This window comes from Sinohyriopsis cumingii, chromosome 6 (assembly GCF_028554795.1).
Source record: "Sinohyriopsis cumingii isolate HCF-2022 chromosome 6, ASM2855479v2, whole genome shotgun sequence".
In the NCBI taxonomy this organism is placed as follows: Eukaryota; Metazoa; Mollusca; class Bivalvia; order Unionida; family Unionidae; genus Sinohyriopsis; species Sinohyriopsis cumingii.
Window position 1 is genome coordinate 25,417,367 of NC_142966.1, and position 25,005 is coordinate 25,442,371.

At 32.4% G+C, this 25,005-nt stretch overlaps 2 protein-coding genes across 2 annotated transcripts; both read left to right on the top strand.

The window, feature by feature from the left end:
- The first annotated feature begins 263 nt into the window (after positions 1-263).
- Positions 264-10,137, top strand: LOC149796515 (uncharacterized). Its single transcript, XM_089960241.1, has 8 exons — positions 264-328; positions 994-1,344; positions 3,652-3,948; positions 4,326-4,628; positions 7,037-7,129; positions 7,277-7,372; positions 8,422-8,535; positions 10,009-10,137. The coding sequence occupies exons 1-8, from the start codon at positions 274-276 to the stop codon at positions 10,092-10,094; spliced, it is 1,395 nt and encodes a 464-aa protein (XP_089816367.1). The 5' UTR covers positions 264-273; the 3' UTR covers positions 10,095-10,137.
- On the top strand, positions 10,117-13,664 carry LOC149796516 (uncharacterized). The gene is made up of 4 exons (XM_089960243.1): positions 10,117-10,515; positions 10,955-11,080; positions 11,397-11,500; positions 12,690-13,664. The coding sequence occupies exons 1-4, from the start codon at positions 10,347-10,349 to the stop codon at positions 12,750-12,752; spliced, it is 462 nt and encodes a 153-aa protein (XP_089816369.1). The 5' UTR covers positions 10,117-10,346; the 3' UTR covers positions 12,753-13,664.
- The last annotated feature ends 11,341 nt before the right edge of the window (positions 13,665-25,005 follow it).

The window sequence follows — 25,005 nt, forward strand, 5'->3', positions numbered from 1 at the left end:
TCTATATTGTCATTTTCGTCATTTTATGATTTTATATAATCTTTTGTGTGCTATTGCACACGTTAGTTTAGCAACTATTGCCATGGTTGATAAGTTACTATTGTTCTAAGATTACAATGATGTTTGAATCAACAATATTACTCACACTATTCATTATTGTTTATACGGATTAAAGTGGTTGACTTTATTAATCATACGACGGCTTTCTTTACAAACAAAAGCAGAACGCTGAACAAGAAAATATTAAAGTATTTTGAGTCTTTTGTAACAGTAATGGGGACACTGTGGATGTATTTTGTTTGCTCTCTCACAGCGGCAGTGGCAACAGGTAATATACATAAGTTTAAGAACTTGTATCCGGATAATTTCTAATTTCAAGGTGACTCTAGAGGATTCCTTTCGATTTATGTCAAAGTTTGAAAACCTTCACTTTATTCTCGTTGTGATAGAAGTATTCATTTCACATAATAGAATCAATATTAACTTAAATTCCTTCTCATTATTCAAACCATTCTGGCTTTGATCTTGTTACAATACTAAAATTTGGCATTGACCGTAGTTTAAATGAAGGGTGTACTTAATTTAGCGTACATTGTTGGATTTGATTCATTTGGTATAATATGCTTTTCTTTATCAAAGATGTATTTTATTCCTATATTGATTATTGGAACTCCAACAATTAATCACTTCATGGATGATGTAATAAGTGAAAATACAACACTGCTTTTATAAGAGATTTCCCGCAAGGATTGAGTACACTTTAAAATCCGGAATTTGAATACATAATCTCAGATCTTATGTGATATATCATAGCAGTCTTCCTTTTTCGTGTCATCATGAAAAATATTTTCTTTGTTGAGATATATTGGTATATATGAATCATATGTATATAGAACATGATATATTTCCAAACATTATAATTAATATCAGTGGCTGTATTAGTATCAGTGATAGAATTGTTGTTGTTATTTACTAAGCCTGTATTACTTGCAGTGCGGTCAATGGCTACAAATGATAAAGATATCATAGACACCGTAGCTGGAGAAACATTCGTCATTAAAACATGGACATACAGTGGAATCCCTTTCTACGTTACAATATCAAAGGACAACAAAGCCGTTATGACCGCATATTTTAATGGAAATCCTGACAGCATAATCTACAACAAAACAAATCGAATTATGTTGAAATACGATGATACTTCAAAGAAAGTCTCCTTAGTGTTATGCCATTCCAACAGAACTGACGAAGGTCTATATGAAATGGATGAAGGTAATTACGAAACTTTCAACGATGCATTCAAGAGACAAGACGGCAAATGGAATTTCCAGTTGAACATTTATGGTAAGCAGAAAATTGTCTGTTAAGTCACTTGTGGTATAGGTCAACACAGACTAGAAGACACAATCTCGTTGTTTTAAAGATGGACATTTTCTCAACCAAATATTATAAATATGGAGTGGAGAACATTTTAGAGCACGTAATCAATAACAACGTTTAAGAGTCGAACATATATTATAGAACATGGAAGGATATCATTTAGAAGTCATTGTATGGTTTAGTACTTCCGTTAAAATTAATTTTAGAATGTATTCAACGAGATCTAATCTGTTTTCAGCCTATTTCCCCATGGTTATACATATATTGACACGTCCATGTGTGTACGACGCGTGCAGATCTGTGGTTAATACTAGTATTTGAAAATAGCGATCTACGCAGGGACAAAATCGATGCACAATTGTTTTATGTGTTTAATTACACATCTTACATGGAGACATGTATTATCAATACCCGCTTTATATAAAGTATTGGTCTTATTCGTGTCAGAAAGAACGACTTCGCACCCTGATTCTTTTGTTCAGCATATATTTATCCTGATTGTCAAATACGAGCACCTTTGCTCTAATTATTACTCAAAATACCATCTTTTCAGACTAAATACAGCACAACATGATTCATCATGTGTCGTAAAACAATTATATCAGAACAATCATGTGTAGGAAGTTGATTGCTTTCTGAAAAAAAGTTTAAATGGATTTTCCAAAAAGTAACGGTACGGTCAAATATCCTAATTCTTTTCAGACAAAAAAATTGTCGGAAATTCCCAACCGTGTATATAGTATATTTGCTCTTTTGACAGCTGATACAGTTTAAAAGATCATGGTAAAGGGACAATACACATGTTACGGCATATCAGCCTGAATTGTTATTTTTACAGTGCTAATTGAAAGAAAGAAAGGTTAATTATGTGTTTGTTAGCAATATTTATAGGTTACTGCATTGGTATGGGAAAATATGAACGAGTTTTGGGATGGAATACTGCACGACCTTGGGAGTGCAGTATATCCTTCTGACAAAACGAGTTCATATTTTCCCATACAAATATATGCTCATTTTTTATTCTACCTAAGGTTTATTTATATAACCAAAATACACTACAAGAAACAATGTAAATGAATGAATGCCGTATTCCAAACTAAATACACAATCATAGATTTGTCATTACGCAATAACATCATTATTAATGCGCACATAACTCCTCCCAGATAAATTTGAACTTTGTCGCGCGCTCGACATAGCTTTCAAAATAAAATGGCGTGTCTAGTTAAAATTGAAATTTGCAGTCATATTTTGAATGACTGCGCATTGCAACAACTTTTTGAATTGATCTGGAATGAATATATTTTGGTATTTTGTTTCGATTCGACGAAAGTTTGTGATTTTGGACTGGATTCATCTGTGCAAATTATACATGAAATACATCGGATTGAAGCGGCGCGGGAGAAGCGTGTTTACGTCTGCAAATGTGTTTCTATCATTTAGTATTTGAAATCATAATGTGGAAAAATATGGAGTCTTTCAATTGCAATTATCAAAAAGACCCTATGGAATTTAATACTTATTTCATTTTGAGTGCAGTAAGGAGGATGCAATTGCACTTATCATCGAAATTACAGCACAATTTCGAAATGTGTAATCCAGATTGAAAACCTATGACTTCTCTCGTGTAATTCGGATTTGCAGAATTAAGAAACTACATTTTGAGGAAATTCATGATGCAAAACTAAGTATATTTTACTTTTCTATTCTTATCACCAGCTAAAGAAGACAGTATATGCATTGCCACTTGTATGATATTTGTAAGAACCTTATCTTCCGTCTTTTATATAATGTAGCTAGCCTAAATCCGTATCATTGTATGAACACGGAATGTGCCAAAACAGCTTGGGTTTTTTTGCAGTCCACGAAACATGTTTTAGTTCATTCAGAAACAAATTTAAACAATCACAACGTAAAGAGCCTCTTACGCGAGTGTACATGATTTGTTTACAAATCAAAAGTGCTGGCGTCTGCGTCCATTGTTTGTTTACAATAGAAAGTAGTTCCTTTATGCACCTGAATGCTATGTGTGTATTGTCGCGCGCGTTCAGTATCGGGGAATACTGAACGATTCTGATAATGTAATGTTAACGGGGAAAAAAATAAGCATATAATAATTATATATTTTTCTGCTTATAAATCATAGATACAAACTGTTTCTAAGTATGTTGCATCACGATAGTTATGTTTGTATATGTATGTGTATGTGTGTGTGTGTTAAAAAGAGATGATGGCAATGAAAGGCTCATTTCCAGATTTTATTTTGTCCAGGTCCAGATGAAATGAAGCCAGGCAATGTTGGAGAGAAAACTACCCTCATGGAATTGAAAACGTCATCCATAATTTCAAATCATTTATGCTACTATGATGAGGTTGTTGAAAAGTTATTTCCCTTTGCATGTCACGCAGAAAACACAACACACCTTTTTGGCCGACTAATGTGTACCGAAAACAGGAACAACAGTATATACAGCATTGAAATACAGAACGTTACACAGAGGGATACCGGGCTATACAAGGTGATGTACAGGGACGTCGAGATTAAGCGATGCTTTTTAAACATCACAGGTATTTGTGCGATCATCTTAGCAAACCTACCCACAACGCATCGTCATGTAAATGAAAATTGTGACCTCTACTATAGAGTATATTGTTTAATATATGATCAGAAAAGCTGTCAGACTATCTTCGTCAAACCGAGACAGGAGATTAGTTTTGTAGTCACGTAAAGTGTCGGCAATTTTCATCATAAACGTTCAATTTTGATTAAAAGGAAATCATTCAGTATGCAGGTGTTGGAGAGATTGTTCTCGTGGTCGTTTTATTGCTATAACAACTAAATGGATAACTTAAAACATGTTGAGTGCCACTTTACATATCAGCTTTACATACAAATATAGGTTGTTTATTTAGCTTGCATACAGGTTTGTTTTTATTTTATTTAGACACGCCAATATATGCTGTGATCGGAAATAACGCGTCAATCAGCTGGTACTACAACCAACAAGGGATGAACCGTACACTACGGATTATTCACCCAAATGAGGGATTATTGATGACGTTGCAACCATCCAATAAGTCAACAATCAAGAGTTATTTTCAGAATCGTGTTTTATACAGCGGGGATATATCGAGAAGTTACATGTCAATATCTCTAATGAATTTAAGTAAGTCAGACACAGGCATCTACACAATCGAAACTCTACATGGTAATAGCCTACCTGGTGGACGAAAATTGATAGTAAAAGGTAAACCTGATGTCTGATAATGTAGAAATAATTATATTCCTTTTTATACAAAGGATGTCGATCAAAGCTAAAGAAATAAAGCAATATTGACAACCGGTTAAGTTGCACACCTATTCTACATAATACAAACCATACATAATTAATTTTGATAGTTTGTATCCGTTCGATGTTACACGAAAATACGTTAGTTCCATTGAATTTTCTCTCTTCGTCACTTTTTCACACTATAGATATTTCATTGTTTTTGGCCTACCGTGAAGAAGAACCAAACAATATAATTTTGTGGTAGAACACCTACCAAGTAGCATTGCAATAAAGAAAGATAAAAAAACAAAATTATATGTGCCATTTTATGCATTTTTGAAGTATGAACAAAATCGCGAAAAATATGAAGTATTTTAATTTCTATTAGAAGAAACTGATCGCTTCAGTGCTAGAAAATCGAGCTTTATGTTTTACATATATATGTGATGAAATTGGAACAACGTATTAATTTGGTATGAAAACTGATATATGCATATCAACGAAGAGGTCTGTAGAATATATGAAAATCTTGAACATTCGTTTTTTTTTTAATCTGTTTGTTTTAAAATATGTTTGTCCAGGGAATAGTTACAGAATTAAAGTATGAATATATTTTGATTTGAGGGATCGTCAAGGCTTCTAAAGCACAAAGAGTTATCTATCATAATGCTCTGCCATTGTTTCCAGTCGATTACAATGTTATTCACAGTTCGAATAAATCTCATCTAGCTTTAATAAACACAGAATTGAATAATTTATTAAATGCTTAATATATAATCGCGTGTCTCAGAATTTGATGACTTTTTATATTTAAAGTAAATTTGTGAACATTTCCATCAAATGCTATTTATTAATGCTCTTTTACATAGCAATAAACGCCTACTGAATGTGATACAATTTCATCGCATGCAACCAGTCCAACAATGAGCATTTTAAACTTACCTCCAAGCCATTTTAACAGTCTTTACATATAGTCAATATCGCTTCGATTTCACGGTATACATGTAAGTCAAGGTTTCAGTTGGAATTGAATGCCAGTGAATTAAAGGATCATGAGAAGTGTACCTTTCGATCAACACCAGATCACTTATGTCCTCAATTTCATATTATGATCCTAAATAACTGCCATTAATAGTTTCATCGGATAAGATCTGCATATTTCAGTTGCTTCGTACATCGAATTTCAAATTAACACTTACGTCATAAGTTTTATATCCAAGGCAAAAACCTAAAATTGTTGTCCTTAGACAGACTGCTGTAGTCGTGTCGTATTGTTAGTAATATACAAATTACGGTTTCTATTTGCAAGTATTATCTTCTCGATGAATAAAGAGCTATCTTATTATCTATTGTTTGAGCCTTAAGAATTCAACATACATATGGATTATATATGAGTAAGATGCGGTGAGAAGATACATAGATGTTTAACATTTTATACCTGAAACACTTATTCTTATGTAAATTGCTATATCTGAGATAAATTCATTCAAATAGAGCACTAAACAGAAAACATGTCGATGGCAAAAGTTAGTTTTTTCCCAATAAGTTTCGGCCCTGAGAGGCGTTTCTGCTCAATATAGTTGGAGGGAGAACGACGTTCATAGCGACAAATAGATAACATGGAGAACATTTCGGAATAGGTATTGTGTGCTTGTTTGTTTCGTTCCGCTAAATTTGTGCCATGACCACTAATTTTGTGGACATATAGGGACAATTGTCTAATTTCGTAAGAATTCTAACTGACTTGTTACCTCATTCCCAGAAAGTCTTTGTTCCCTACATGAATTGTTTGATTATTTGTTACATCGTTTTCGTGCGTAATAATACGTCGTTATGCTTTATTTCCTAATATCTTTAAAGGCACACGTGTATTATCTAGAGATACATTCATTTTAGAGTTTATAACTGCGTAGTAAATATTGTATCTAATGAAGTCACTGATGTAGTCAAGCGATATAAATAACCTTATGCTTGATAACATTTTAAATTAAATGTAAGCAATTAATGTAACTGTTTCACTACTTTATCTATTTAGGCTCCAAGACTCGTCAACTGGTATCATACCTTTTAAAATACACACAAGATTATTATTATAACGACGTGTATTTATAGTATCTACAAGGGAGTGCAGACTTTCTTTAAACATTGCTAGAATGCTAGGATCCTTCAGTAACTGCCATGTACGATACAGTGTTTTCTGTCATGGTAAATAACTATGAAATGGTGAGAATGCAGAGATCAAGGAAATTGGCAACCAATATTTGCCCTATAATTATCAAACGTGGGAAATCATAGGTTCACCTTTAGCTAGGAATACATATCTGATATTCTATACTTATTATAATTATGACATATTACATTGTTTTCTTAATTTCGAACTATAGATATTATGCCTACAGCCATACAGAGCTGTGATACACAATATGCAACCTCAACCGAGATGTCAACCAATAACTGGATTAGTTTATTGGAGCCAGGTAAGAACGTTTTCACACAAATTTTACACAAGTTCATTATCAAAATGAATTGTTGTTTCATTTCAGGTCTTTGTCATTCCCTAAATTTCACTTAAAGTCTTAACTGAGGAAATACTATATGACTGTTTTGTTACCTATCATCTACAGGTATCAACATACCAAGCACGCCGACTATCGTTACACTATATGCAAGTTCAACGGAGAGTTCAACCAAAAAGTTATCTCGGCTATTGGAACCAGACGGTACGTTTACAGTAGTGTTTAATGAACAATATATACAAATAGTTTTCTTTACCAATTTGAAATATCGTCACATTTCAGACATTTCCTGTACATATAATTAAATTTATAAGGTTTAGCTAAACTTAAAACGATTACAAAAATTAAAGTTAAAACACGGCAACATATTATTTTAAATCTGTCTCAAAATACGATGTGCAGAGAAAGTAAAGTGAGACGAGAAACAAAAAGGAGACAAAAAAACAATCAAGGATATATAAGGATAAAAAAATGATGAAAAACAGCTCGGCTGAAAAGGAGGCGAGTTTCATTAAGGGACAATAAAAAAAATATATATAATCACATAGACGTACGCAAAGTGCTGCAAGAGTACAACATGCACATTCCACGATAATGAAGAGGTATATATATATATATATATATATACATATATATATATATATATATATATATATATATATATATATATATATATATATATATATATATATATATATATATATATATAGTATTAATTAAAAATAACCCGTATGATAGTATGTTTTGCATTAACATATTATTTCTGTTTTCTTTTACTAAGCATTCTTCTATAGAATCCAGGGATAACACTTTCCGTTCTGTCTGGATTATATTTATAACTTTCTATCTCTCTCTCTCTCTCTCTCTCTCTTTCTCTCTCTCTCTCTCTCTCTCTCTCTTTATATATATATATATATATATATATATATATATATATATATATATATATATATGCGCAGGCATCAACACTTTTAGCCATTTTTGATCACTTGTCTGAAATATTCTTACATTATGTTATTTTAATCATCAACGTGGCGTGTGTGTTTTAAAAGTTCGTTATTTTCTAACAGGTAATTCAATTTAGACCACAGTCGTTTAGAGCCTATCATTATCATATACAGTATTTCTACAGACTGAAGGTTAATTTGCTTAAATAGCACACAAATATTTGATCTAGTATAGCTTTATATACCATGTCAGACAAATCTATCAACAATGATATAAGCGCTAAGATCAAATTATATATATTATAGCTCCTACTTCTATCTACTTCATACCTGTCGTCATCGGATCGGGTGCTTTGATTATAGTGATGATTGGATGTCTGATATGGATTCAACGCAAAAATCACCGTCATTTGCTAACAGGTACAACGACTACTTTTTATCACTCTACCTATATCCGTTTGCCATTTGGTGTACATTGGCAACACCTGGATGATCTCAATGTTGGCCAGTATCAAGCTTGTTTTGTGTTTCTTTAGTTTTATTGTTCGTGGCATTTATACATTCGATAGACATCTGATATCAAATCATGCCCTAAATATTTTTGAAATAGTACGAATTTAGCAGTTTCAATGGTGATCCTTTTAAAGTGTTATTTGAATGGTTGCAATATGAACCCTCTTGTCGTAGCAAGTAATTCTCTTTGTGTATCGTGCAAAGTATTACCATAGCAATTTCATTCCTTGTATATTTCCTTCATTTTTTACATTTTGGATGAAATCTGTTTCCTCGATAATATATCTAAATGCATTCATCTATTACATTTATTTTAGGCAGTAATAATGAAACACCTAATGATAAATAAGTATATATTGTGTAGTATGTCCTAAAATAGTTTCATTTTAACTCAATAACAGGGAGTTAGAGTGAGATCTAAACAAATTTGACCGAATGAAACCTGTTTCTGTGTTATTCGATGCAATATTGAAGAGTCTGAACCAAAGCAAGCATTCCATGTCGAGTTTTTCATTGTCCTACTTGGTATGCACTGGAATGTGAGATATAGAAACATAGTAGCGAAATGATTTTAACATTTTTTTATTCCTATAATTTCAAATGTGAAAAATACATACTTATAACTTCAAGTGGGAAAAGATACGATGTTCAAAAATGCCCATCGACGCTTGATTATGTATAGCCACGTATGCTATTTCTGCAGCAAACTAAACGAGGACTTTGTGATGCAGAATAACTTACATGGAACTGCATTACATTTTGACATAGAAATTAATATTTTGCCAACGAAAACTGACCCAACGCCGTACGCGTCTTTATGAGGTTATTGTCGTTTACTTCCTTGTCAAAAATAAAAAAACCGCGGTGATTTAGTAATAAATTTACATTGATTTATGGTCATAGTATGATTAGATAGTCTACAAAATGTCAAAAATGTGACTTACTGCGACAGATTAGAGAATCTCTATCTTGCCATTCTATTAAGTCACTAATATTCGTATGATCAGACAATGAATGTAAAGTGATTCATGAAACTGCGGATGTTGTTTGGTCAGAAGAGTACATCTAATCTTCTAAGTGTTGATTCTGGAGAACGTTGGAATTGTATTAAAAATAAACTTTATTTTCCTTCCTGAATAAATGTATTTTCCTTCGTATATAAATAACAATATTCTTCACAGATGATCAAAATTCCCGTTTAAAGCAGATACTAGTATGACTTATTTTCGTATGAACAACAAGATAAGGTAGCCGAAGCTGATTTGTTCAGTTGTAAAGTGATGCCTATGCCGATCTGCTTACAGTAAACATAAAGCAACATTCAATATTTTCCCACTGTTATGTTTTCATGACTTTAAATTTTTGTTTTTTCTTTTATAGTTCATCGTCGTATCCATGATAATCCAGAAACCACTTCTTTCGTAACGCCGTCCACACTAAGGAAACCGCTTCAGGTACACGCATGAGAGGACGGAAGGACAGGTCGTTCACTTCCTCAATTCAACACACCTTCCAATGCGATACGTGATCTTCATAATGCATTCTTCCCATCGACCTCACCCTCTTTCGATACTGCATTTTACAGCACGTATTCGCTGCAACAACTGGAAGGTGACACACCTAGACTAAATCATATCGCAAACTGCAATGAATCACATGGAAGGTCTAATGAGAAGATATTGGTCAGATGCTTTGGAGACATTGACACGGATGAGAATATGTTGAACTCGAGATCATTGGCTTGGCCCTTGATGTCAGCGGAATGTTGTACGGAACAAAATTACAGTTGTATCGCGGATGGATGCGGACAAAGACCAGTTTCTCAAAATATTGAAGCCTTGTATGCGAAAGTCAAGAAGAAGCCTAATCCGTCATCAGAGAATACTAGTATGTGCATTTCTTTTAGTCGATGATAATAGTTCATTTTAAAGAGTACATCATAAATTACTTTAGCCTTTGCCAATACGTTTGTCTTCTACACGACTAAACTTGACATAATTCACTCCAATGTAATTACTTCTTGCAAATGTTGATATTCTGATAAAGTAATAATACCATCATTATATGTCGTTCTAGCGTTTTGGTATTTTGCTACGACCAACTTTAAACATTTGTTTGTGTTTTCGTTTTCCTGCGATGTTATAACACCAAATTTATGAATAATCTATCCACAATTTTAATCGCTTCGCATCAACCTAGTTATTGTTGTCGTCGACATAATGACATCAGCAGTTAAAGCTACCTGGCCTAAATGTATTAACTCATTCACATATGAAAACGTTCACTCTTTCACATTGTTACTTCCTTCCTTACTTTGTCAATACAGGCGCCAGTGTGTGCGAGAATGAATACGAGTTGGACGATATTTCACGCTGCGTTGACCTTGTCAAGACATTCAAAGTCGATGTAATAGCTTCTGGATCGACCATAACTCGGATCCATTCAAGCCACGGTATGTACGAGGATTACCACAATTGCCTATAATAGCAGAAAACGGGTTTTACAGTCTATTGCAATGAAAGAGAAATTTAAACAATTAGGATGAACTATAATAAAGGTGTGAGTGTGAACATGATGTAATTTGATTCCACACTCGATTTCTTGTCTTCCGAGCAAGTGATATATTTACCGCGAAAGTAACTATATATGCAACCAAAAATATAAAATGATGTGTCGGACCTAAAAGTACTTCTCTGTTCGTTCTTGTTCATTTGTATGTTTTGGGCAATGACTTAGTCAAATACATGTTTTAATTTTTTTTTAACTAGGAACACTAAGCAAGAGAAATGAGTTTGTCCATAGAACTAAAGAAGACAATGAATATGAAACATATGAAACTGTTATTAACTGGAGATCTGTAGAATCTGATCAGGTATGGGGATTTTGTACTATTTACAAGCTTAAAGGAGCGAGCGTAAGAAACCGCAAATATGTGTGCGGCATTTGGTAGATATCGGAATGGTTCATTCTTTTATATCAAGGTTGTAACTGTAATATTTTTGTAACATGTTGAGTATTAACTTTAAAATAAACAAGACTTTCAGGAGCTAAAAATGCAGTGAATTGAATCAAAGTGTTCTCAAGCTTTGTTATAGACAATTCTGGCGAAATTATGTTTAATTTCCGTGGTAGTTAATATTCGATTGAGCCTACGTTTACACCGACCGAAAACGAAAAGCAATATTACTAATATAGCAGTATACATTATGGCAAACAAATTTCATCATTTACTGTAAACATAATGTAGTCCTTCATACTGTGAATAATGTGTCTAAGATTTCTTTGTAATTCTACTTTATAATTTGTTATCATTTCATTGCCAAGAAAAAGTGAGCGTATCGTGTACGGGTAAGCATGAAAAGTGAGGCCGATGTCGCAATATCAAAGTACAAGAATTTGACTACTTAATGTTTACGCTTGGTAATTTGGGATTCAGTTTTCATTTTGTTCTTTACTGTATTATTTGGAAAACTATTCTTTTTAATTTATTTTGCATTAATCATGTTTATTTTTTCAAGTTATTTACCTTGACGTTCAGTTGAATTTCATAATTAAACTGTATTTCCAGAACTGAATTAAAAATCCGATAATTTCGTATAACACAAGTAACTTGTGGTTATTTAAAATATTCGCTGACAATAAGTGGCTAACAACTAGCTTGCAAGGAACACCTGGTCATTGGTTTGGCAGTTAATAATATGTGCGTGTAATACTTACGTTTATCAAACTCAGATTTCAGAACAGCGACTCGACTATTTTACAGATCTGATTTTCGCCTGATCAGTAACATCAAATATATGCATTGAGAAGTAGCATGCTCATATGTCTCCAGTGTTATTTCCTTCCGTTCATTTCTTATGATTTGTAAGACGCTTATCCCTTGTTATTTATTTGTATCAGAAATATGGTTCACAAATAGGAAAATATGAGCTCAAACAAGTCCTCTCAATCGGAGTGGAAAATCATGTTACAGCAAAAAACTAATTAAATGTAATTTACTGCCGCGTCCTAACGTCGTTTACATTGCAAGTAACAAAAGTTATTTAATATATTATTTCCAGTTGAATGATGATGGAGATACCATGGCAATGAAGGATGAGAAATCGATGGAACAACAGGTGTGATCTGTCATCGGAGACAACGATTACGCTGACATTAATTTATAATTACTGAAACCCATTTTCCCTAATCAAACATTACATGAGATCATCGCCCGTTGCGGTGTGGTTTTCCTATTTTGTGTTTGCGAAGAACGTCTATCACGTCCTATAGATAGCTACAAGGGGCACTTCCTGAAGCAAAACATACCATAGAAAATGATAGTGTTAAAATATTGAAGCAAAACAAAACCATGAACTAGATATTTCATCAATAGGATATTGCCTATTTGTTTCTTGAATTTTGTTTAAACTGTGGTGCTCTTGATCTCGTATGCAAAATGTTTAAGATTGACGTTGACGAACCGGCTGACATTTCTATAGCTACAATTATACATGGAAAGCCAGAAATAAGCATAAATGTTGTCCTATCTTCACTGCTTAATCTAACAGTTCCCCCACCTCTCATCAAACTTAGATTCGAACAAATGTTTATCTATATATTTATATTAGTTTAGCTCCTTCTCCAATTACCGATAACAACCCCATTACCTTCTTTAAAGAAATGAAGAAAAAATATCAGGAATTGTTTAGACAGGGTTTTGATGCTACATGAATACAATATTGGCGTTTGGCACATGAGGCAAATGATAATTAGATTGGAGATGGAGTTTCAAATGTACAGAAGTACTTTATTACTTTATGTATATTTTGTATCGTTCATAAGACAATTTTAATTATCAACTAATCATATGAATATTGGACTCACACGTAAAATAAAGCTTTATTAAATACATCTTTGAATTTCTCAATGACTGGAGGTATTATATATTAATTATAAAGTTTGGATCTGCCTTGTTGTACCTGGTAATATCATTACCGCTGTGTTGGGTTTATGCAGGTAAAATAAAATCCTACCTATTCCTCCTACCTATTAGTTAAAATTTTCATATTCTGCACGTAATGTGAATGTAGTGTAGTGAGAAAATAGTTGAAAATTCAGTCCGAATACAACGTAATGCAGTCATTAAGAGTTTTCGACAGGTAGAGTTTTACAACCAATATAAATTGATGTGACTCAATGTCATTTCTTTGTGAATTGGTAAAGGAACCAAAATAAACATTTTTATCTGAATGTAAAAAGATACAACAGCTTAGGATGGAGATGGAAAAATAATTGAAATTTAATGATAATATTTACGGGAACTTTCACTAAACTATAGTTATATTTGAAAACCAACTGTATATTTTCTTGCTAAATAAATATTCGGATATGTTTTCGACCTAACATCAATATAATTAGAGTGAAAATGTCATATACATACAACCAAGTGTATAGGTACCAAATTTGTTAATTGTATGCTACAAGCAACTTTGACTAGAATAAAGCAACACAGCTGTGTCCACATGCAAATATATGCTTTTTCTGTCAGTACTAATAGATAATTGAACATATGACTACTTGACATATCGTTTATATATATATATATATATATATATATATATATATATATATATATATATATATATATATATATATATATATATATATATATATATATACACACACACACACACACACACACACACATATATATATATATATATATATATATATATATATATATATATATATATATATATATATATATATATATATATATATATATATACACAAAGAAAGAATGATGGGATATATTATCAAACACTTTTGGGAGTTAGTAAAAATTTCAGTTAAGCATTAGCTGACCGTGGAAAAGGAATAACTCGCCTAAGTAAGTAATGATGATATGAATCAGGACATAAACCCTAATTTGGACATTTTCATAATCGTACAGTAGTATATTTACCCAGTCAAATTTTAGACATTCAATCTTCATGTTCTATAATTTCTGCGTAGCATGTCAGTGAGTATTAGTGAGGTTTTATTATGTTAAGTATATACTAAATAACTCATCCGCATTGGGCCAACATTACGCCAACGTTATCTTCATTGATTGGCAAAGACTTTACTGTTGCGACTGTCAAGGGTCCTGAGACAAATTATACATTTACACAATAGGGAGATACATTAAGAAACCCGCACTCTACTCGATGAATAAGAAAACGTTTAGTAGAAGAAGATTTTTCTGATAAAGGCACAGTCTTTGATAATAAAAGAACCTGAGAAGCCCCAGTGACCCCATAAAGTTTGAATCAGGATTCCATTGGTACAATCACCTTTAAATGATATCGAACCGTTCGGCATGAAAGGCTCATAATTCCCCAAAATAAAATCGTACTCGGGTTCGTTTGACACAATAAATGTAGTGCTTACAATGCATGACCCTGAACCCAGACCGTTTTAAAATAAGAGCATGAGGAATAGGTCTGTCTCGATTCTGTTGCTTTTTTCAATTTCGAACAATCATAAATAGTGTGCTATTTCTCATTGCAATTTGACTACGTAGTAAGTGACAACGATTTCTGATCTACCTCAACAAAAATTGATTTCTTAAGGTTGTGCCAGATTTAAATTTGTAAATGCTCGTATTAGATTGAAAGTTGTTTCGGTTTAACCAGAAGTCTGTTGTGTGGATGTCTTATTGATCATATAAACCTGATCAGCTAAGGAATCCTCGTCAGTAGTACGAGCTTCATTTTTCTAACGTTTTCACCTTGTCCTCATCAAGGTTAACCTTAACGTCACTATGGACCCAATTATTAAACTCTTCAAATAATATGATTTGTCTGTGATTTTTCTGATCTTGACAATCTTTATGGGCTAAGCACCAATTATCAGATAATTGCTCTTTATATTTTGCAAATTCTACATCTCTGTAATAACCACCTTCCTGTACTGGGAAGGAAGTGTTGCTGTCAAGACATTTGCCAAAAAGTGCACTTTGTAATAACAGAGTTCATTTCTCCCATGGTCGTTTCCAATTTTCAGTAAGTTTCTCACAATTTTGAAACATTTATCTTCTTCCTTTTCTTACAAAGGGGTAGTACTAACCTAATATTCGTTTTAACATCAAAATCGGAATTGTGGTAAAAGTGGGGACACACATTTAACTTGTATTTCTGGGAGTTAGTAAAAAGATTTAACACATTACACATTAACCGCTACAATCATGATAGTTACGAGGTGGATCAGTACACTCAGTATATATATATATATATATATATATATATATATATATATATATATATATATATATATATATATATATGTGTGTGTGTGTGTGTGTGTGTATTTCATGTGGGTATGTCAGGTGAAGGAGCATAAAATGTTCTTTTCGGGAACAATTATTTCTTTCAGCAAAGACATCTGGACTAGAAATACGTTTTGTTGTTGCGACTAATACTTCATTGGGATAGAATTCTTTTATTCAGACTATGTATTCATTAGAAATACAAAGTAATAATGTACAATTTTTGGAATCTTGAAGTACTCATTCGGCAAAACTAAAAAAAAACAGGTTACACTGTCATAAGATTTGTATTTTCATATTCTTATAATCTGCTGTTCTTTTATATCTTCCCTATGCCCATATGTACACACAGACATAATCACGCATATGTACATATATACAATACTACAATACACACAGCTTATATATATGCCAATACATGTACACACATGTATATATATATACATATATATATATATGTATATATATACATACATATAGGTATCTTAGAATGATAATTTAAATTTAAATTATAACTTACGTGCACTTCCGATTCTTTCTTCTGTGTTGGCTGTGCCACATTTGAACATATACTTTATTATACAATTATTACCATATTATTTATGTCATTGTATACTATTTGGTCCGAATATGATACATTTGTTCATAACAGTGTCCATTTCTAATGCTTGTTTTATTACATCTTGTTTGTTTCTATACACTGCAAAATCACGTGTCTTTTTGTAAGACATGGGACATTTGGGCATTATACGGATAAAATGTCGATTTATCACTACTACACCTGTTAAACACAGGTCGTGTAAGTACTGAAACAGCATGCTTTGCTGCTTGATCCATGATAGTGAAGATCATTTCCTCATAATTGTGTGGAGTTGAGCTCTAAATCATTTGTTGCACATTGTAATTAACATTTCGTGTGAAGACATGGGGCATTTGGGCATTATACGGATAATATGTCGATTTATCACTACTACACCTGTTAAACACAGGTCGTGTAAGTACTGAAACAGCATGCCTTGCTGTTTGATCCATGTTAGCGAAGATCATTTCCTCATAATTGTGTGGAGTTGAGCTCTAAATCATTTGTTGCACATTATAATTGACATTTCGTGTGAATTCTCGTATAATATTGTTTTATATCTTAGTACCTTCCTCTGGTTTCCATATAATTTACATATCTCTATATTTACGAATTTGATTATTTATGTAGGACAATTTTCTTGGTGTGTTTATTATTTTCAGTAGCTTGTAATTTCTTTACTTGTTCAAATTATTTATTTTTTATGAAACCTAATCAGCAAATATACGGTATTTCCCATGAATGAGTTCGCTAACCGTTAGTGTCCTAATCTATTAAGAACTTTAACTATTTTTATATATTTCAAAGGAGACATGTTTGCATGTCCTCCTTGTCTTTTTTCGTATATATCTTCCCTCCGGACGTAAAGCAGTTAACTTCGCCAAAGAATGTGTTAATGTCCTATCTGACTCTTCTAGTAATTTGTTTTTCAAGCCCTTCTATTTTAGCATATCGTATATGCTCATTTATTTATTTATGAATGTACGACACAGTTAGTGACGATTGTGGTAATATTTTAGCACGGGGAGATAGAAGCATAGTGATGCTATCCAGATTTAGGAATATTGACGTTGAGTAATAATATCACATGTGACTGAAAACATGTTTTTGGAACAATATCGCTACAGTGTTGTTCAAGTGCACGCACACATTTGAATAGGTGGAAAGGGGATCTGGAACATTAGCGTTTAAATTAGAGCTTTAAAAACGTTTAGTTATCACGTCCTATGAGAAATTTACATTCAATGTTCAAATTGTTTACCATTCTTTTATTAATTTTGAGGGGGAAAGGCTATATCGTAAATTTAAAAACAGCTCACTTGATATATTTAGTTGTTTATTGCTACAGCTATATGGTACGAAAACATGAACCCAAATTATAAAGGAAAGCAGATGGTGGATCTGCAGATATTGCAAAACGTATGCTGAGTTGCATGTATTTACATTCGAAACATAAGAAATCATGATATTCCAGTGAACAAATTATACCATATTAATCAGGATTTGCTCATTTACATAATAATGTTTCTTACGTTTAAAGATTGTGTGCGTATACATGTAACTTTAGCGAATTTGTTGAATGTTGATCCTTATAACCATCAGTTTGGCTCTTTTTTCTTTAAACTTATAATTGGATAAAAGACTACTGTAATATTTCATGTATGATAATTAATGTTTATAGCAGATACTACACTACTAACAGCTTTGCAGAAGTGTATCATAAACTTTTCGGTGACAATCAGGTTTTCATCTGATGCAACGAGTATTAGTTAGCACGCAGTTATACTTCCAGAATATCCTTAATCAATTCGAGAGAAATAACAATATTTAATATTTTCCTTTTTACTGATTACCAATAATGAACACTTCAAAGTTACATACTGTTGGAAACATCCTATGAATTAAAGAACTTGTCGCTTATTTGTGCACATACAATTGACGATAGGATATACAAATAAATTTTTGAACTATCATTTATTAACACCATATGATTAAGCAACCGATGATTCAAGATTATACTTTGCCCAATGACCTACAATGAAAATACATACGAACAAAAACTATACTAATTATTAAATATGTCAGCATACACGTATTTGTGTACAAAAAGACACATATTTTGATAGACTGAGAAGTTTTAGTAATATTGATTTCTCTTGACTGTTATTTGTACATGTGCCTGGTAGCTGAGCTGAAATCGAATAAATGTTATGGCACGTCTGTGTCAGTCCATCTATATCTATGACCATTAACACTTATGATTTTTATAATAATCAGAGCTACTGGGAATAATTTAATTAAACGTGTCCCTGATAAACATTATGAATATATAGCGTTTTGTATCCTATAATCTGGTCCCTGGCAAAGGGACAGATAAGACAGAAAGTTAATACATTCTCACTAACTTTGGGTCCTATTAGTTACACTGACTAGAAATAGAAATTTTATTCAGATATGTACAATTAATACAGTTGTTTTGTTTCATTACCCTTTGTTTGAGTTTGAGGTTAATACATGTAGAATCTCATATTATGATTGTAATAGAAATCTACTGAAACTACTTTGCATAAATGTTTTAGGGTATAATAGAGAGTAAAAGCCTTTGACGATAAGTAGTTTCCACAATGCTAGCTTTTGTATAGCATTACACATATTTCGTGTACTCTCTGTCACAAAGAGCAAAACCATATGGATCTACCATGCTAATCCAATCTACTGGACAATTTATATTGATACTTAGGTCTACCAGCTATTTCCTAACGTGTATTACTGCATAATATTGTATACTACATTATTTGGATGGAAACCAGACGAAAATCGATCATGAACAGGAGTGGCAAATGTTTATAGTTCTTTTTCTTGCCCAGACAAATGAGCTAACCCATGTCCGGTTGCTGTTGTCAGTAAAGTGTATATTTTGCATTTATTCATAGTATCATTCAATATAGTATGCACTATTACAACCATACACGTTTATCTTAATCTGATCCTTCTCCAATGCTCATTGAAGTTTATTGTGTAACTTACCATAATTATGAAGATATTAAAAAGAGTAAGATGAGCAAACCAAAATTAGATATTTACTCAGAAATGGAATATATACAGCTATACTAAACATAGTAGATTGGATTAGCATGGTATATATATATGATGAAGGCATAATTAAAAAATGATAAGTATATATCCGAGAGAGAGTATTAGAAATACAAGCTATCAACATAAATCTAAATTAATAGCTGACACCTTTATAAATGTAAATTGTATTTGTGTATATATTGATGTGATTTGCCTTGAAAGAAAAAAGTTAAGACCTGTTTACGTAGTTGTTTCAAGCCTGATAACAAATCAACGACGAAATTTCGGGAAATCGTATGAAGTTATAGAATGATATAGTTATCAGCGGGAGCAAAGGGTTTTGGCGTCTTGCAGGATATTCAACTATTTTAGCGTGTGGAAAAGAGTACGTTTTGATCTACAGATATACTAAACATAGGCATCCTGCATATATCTCTAGCAGCTTTATTGGCAGATACTCAGTATTTCCAAGCTGTGTAAGTCGTTCCTTTAAATGACAAGTAATGTGTTAAAATGTTAGCTTATGACAACTTTAGGCTATTGTACCGTTTCTGTGAATATTATGAAGTTGATGTTGTACTTATCTTTATCCGTCTCGTGCATTGCCATATGTGACGATAAGGAGATGTCATACCCAAGCTCTGAGCAGAGAGATAACACAACAATTTATGGATGAAGATGAAACGAAATTACTTGCAAAGAAACAGTATTCTACCGTGACTCAGTCAACCATAACTGACAGCAATTTCAGATGTCATTTGACCAGTGCATCTGGTAGACATGTAACACTTTCCTTCTTCTTGACTATGTTTCCCGAGTAATGTTTTCTAGAAATTCATTCTACGACAAGTCAAGTATCACCTCAGTAGAGATAATGGCGTTGTTTACGTGTAAAGTAAAGAAAGTATTCGAATACATGAGGTTGATAAAGCATACGTTATGGAAACATACTGAAAATGGAATTTGTTGCAAAGCTATATATCGAAGAGGAGTAAATGTTGCAAGCATTGTCCTGATTGAAAATACAGAGGGAACATATTTATTGCGGCTTTAAATCCAGTGTTCTTATGCAAAAGACTTTTCTGGTCTATTCATATTATTAAAGCACCAACAAGTATGTGCGATGAGAAAACACTGATGGTATCTCTCGCATAAATTTGTACAAACGTATGTTCTAACCGCTTAAATTAAATTACAAGCCTTATAATTCCCAGAATAAACACTTTCTGGACCGCACATATTTTCTTTTAATGTTACAGGCCTTTAGTATACATTGATGCGGTTTTGCAATTGATATGCAGAATCAGTCATATTTGTAATGTTGTAAATAGTCACCTTTACATCGGACATAACATATACATGCCAGAGTTTAAGGAATCTTCACTACGGCCAAGAAAGGACATTTCCATGCATACCTATCCGTATATCGTGAAAATAAGTGTTCCTAATTAAAAGTATGAATAGTTTTCCAACAAATTACATACAACGGCAAAATTATCTGACAAAAAGAGCTTATTTTGTTTACTTGCATGAAAGTGGTAGACAAGATGTTTTTTAACATGCAAATATGAAAACGACAATTGATGCAATTAGTTTTGAAAGAGATCGTTTTTACAGATATGTGCTGAAAAATATAAAATGAAAGAAAGAGTGAGATGACAGTCATTATTCACCAAGTGAAATATTCAAAGACAGAAGGCCTGAAAAATATAGTTTGTCATGGGAAAAGAGTTTTTTAAGAACCAAAATTAGGACTGTATGTGAGAGAAAAACGGTGAATACATTTCAAATTTATAACAGAAACATGGCTGATATGATGGACAGAATCATAAAGTTAATGATGTGAATATACTTCACTGATAATGTTGACGTTTACGTGAAACCAGATGAGATTACAAAATCGGCACTCAAAGATCAATAGTCGCGCCTACATATGAAGCAAAAAATTAAGGCAACGGGTTAAATGTATGAATTAATCTTTTATATTATCTTAGTGTAACTACATCTGCGGTATCTACATTCAAAACATACTTACCGGTAAATTTATTTAAAATATTTTTGCAAATTCTACCTTCCTAACGTTTTGAAGGAAATGTTTAAAATTTGGAAACTGCAGGAGATGAAGCAAGAGTATACATTGTGTATATTTTTAGCATTCTTCTTCAAAGAAAATGACTCATACGAAGTTGAAAAGCTCTTAAGAAGAAATATTAGTAAGAAATGAACTATAGTGAATCGAAAAAACCTTTTAGTCATTTAAACTAATAATGGGGGCAAGAAACAATTAATAAATAGCAGTATTAAGGAGCATGCCAGATTTTTGTTCATTTTTTAAAAATGTCTTTCATTTCGTTAATACTGAATGTGGATACTGTACACTATAATATTAACAAACAAAAGCATACATGGTAGGTTAAATAACACAGTTAGGAACATAATGCATCCAAGTACATCAGCGATAAGCTGCTTTTGGGTACACTCACATAACATTATCTGATTATTATGGCGACTGCAATTGCAAAGAGTAATATCTTAACATACTGGAAATTCGAAAAGATAGATACTGTTAAACCTATTAGGCAATTTCATCTACATATAATAATGATGAAAATGTATTGACATAATGCAAAATCCTGCAAACTAAAAGCACATAAATGTTGATGTAATCATGGGAACATTTGAACTTAGTTTAAAGTATTTCATTGAAGATGGAACAATCATGTGTACCAAATGAGTCAACGATGCTGAAAACTTGGCGTATTCGATGAGTTTTCACATCACCCAATTTAATAAATATATAAATCAGATAAAGACAAACATTAGGCTTAAAGTTAATATAATCATTTAAATCGGTTTGAATTTCTATATAAAAATTATGAAACAGAGATAAAATCCGCTACAGCTGTAACAACGTGCAGATGTACATATTTAAAAAGTTAGATTTTGTCAGAAAATTTATTTGGCAGATAGTAGCAGTTGAAATTATACTACAGACAGAAATAGTAACTGCAATCAATATTTGAGAAAACATCATACGAACTGGAGAAACGAAACACAATGTGCCAGACGTGCAAAACGATATTCCAATTATATTACTGCAATAGAGATGAGACGATTTAGACAAATTTCATACAGAGTTACACGTGAATGCATGCATACAGACAAAGGGAAACTCAATCTACTTGCCGAAAAAGTTTAATTGTACAGAATGTTCCAAATACAAACATGATTTTTGCAGGAGGTAAATATTTCGTTTAAAACGTTATAACTCTATGATAGATAAATCTGCTAAAATATAAAGTTAAGAAATATAGTACCTTTTAAAAAGTTAGGAAAATGTAAAAATTCTTTAACTCACCTAATTATTGTTCACATCGTAAAGTGATTTCGTGCATTTAAAATTTATTGTAACAGCTATTCAATATTTTACATAAAAGCCAAAAACATTTCTGATATCTAAAATAAACATTTGTCATTGATGATACAGTCCTTTTCGGAAGCATTGGATACTGTTAAAAGTTAACTTTTGTTTTAGAGCAGCATGGATACGACCTATCTGAAAACATGACGCTGAGTACAGATTCAAAACTGGTATTGTAGCCTGACGTTGGTAGTGACGGCATAGTTTGGTTTTGATTCACATGGCTATGAAATGCGATAGTTTCTTGAGATACAATGCCGATTTTTTTAAATCCAGCGACTTGTTTAAAATTGAGCTAAACCTACCATAAAACACATCCAAGAATGGTTTTCAAATTTGCTCAATATGAATTGTAATGTTATGCAACATACAGAGAGACCGCGGAATAATGCATGAATTAAAGAATTGTCAACCGTTTCACGTAAAGATGATTTTTAAAACGTTCACACGGCACATGAAATTCTCGTTTAGAAATGTCAGAAAAAGATAGGCACAGATTCGAGACTCATCAAATACCAATATGATAGTAATAATAAGTAATCAGACATATCGCAAATTTAATATAAACAGGAAGAACTGGTTAAGAGTTAGCTAAAATATCTGAAAAATACTTTGCAAACAAGTCAAAATCACATTTAAAGTCTTTGTCAATAGCATAGGTGCTAACATTTTTAAGACGTTTATTTCATAGTGTATAGGGTACACTGTACTATCAATGAAACTGATGAACTACAACACTTAAAACAAAATAAGATAATGCACTTGAGTTTCGTTATTTAAACAGAGGTTGCCTCTACCTGCCCTAAATGCTAACCTGAAAACTTTCAAAATTCGGTTTGATCCTATAACACATTACGAATATAAGAATGTTTAAATTCTTTTTACTGAATGTGTACCGGTTGATTACTGTTAGAAATGTGTACCCTTTAGAATCATTGATACAACATTAATTATTGCAAAAGCTTCTGTTTATCATGCAGATATATTTTAACTGGAAAATTGGAAAATAGGTTATGCAATACTGTCCAAACGTCCACCAATCATATCGATTGTAATGAATTCATCTCTATGTGACCTTCTGAATGCGATATTGTGGAAGTTTATTTTAGTGCGGTGTGTTTTAACCACCTTCCATATGTTTGGCTATTGACCAAAATAAATCTATTTTCTCTATTGATTTGGATCTGATAGATCAAAATGTAGCATCAGGAATGAAATAGCTGGCATCAATATATTCACACAGACTTCACATTGTGAAGAATAACCATTTATTCACTTAGCAGAAAAGCAATTATTTTCAGATTTACTTTTGTGCTAGATAAATTACACACTTGTGTTGTGTAAGTTAGTCTGACGACTACTCAATTGCAGTATATTTTGTTCATTTATTCATTGTAGTGCTCCTGTTTTCATCTCTTCGTTTTCTTATGTTTTCTTCTTGTGTTCTAAATGTTTCATTATGCATGCGAAGAGAACACTGTTTTAATTGGGGTTAAAATCGAAGACGACATGCTCAGCAAGGATGCAAATTAAGAAAAATGGTAGCGTAATAAAATGTGATTGGCAGGGCTCATTATTAGGGAAGCAATGTCTAAGGACTCTGCATTTACAGCAATCAACTACCTGTTCAAATGATACCATTACAATCGTGTTGTAGAATATAGACAGTATACGGTGGACATATACAGTTAAATGTATCAGTAATCACTACAACAGATCGAACAAACTCAATTATTTGAATTAAATATTGAGGCTAAAAGAAATCACATAACAAACCAACATAAGCGAATTACCTTTCTGCAATCTTCAAACAAAACATTAGCTCGGATTCAACGCTCTTATAAGGAGTGTCAATGTGCATACTTTATAGTAACCATTGAACAGAAAAGCCATTTGTATTTTAGACACTTTCAGATTAATCAACACTTTGTGGAAAGACCGTATTGCACAGCCTGTACTAGAGACTGCATACATCGGGATTTCCATTAGATTGTATATCCAACCTAATTC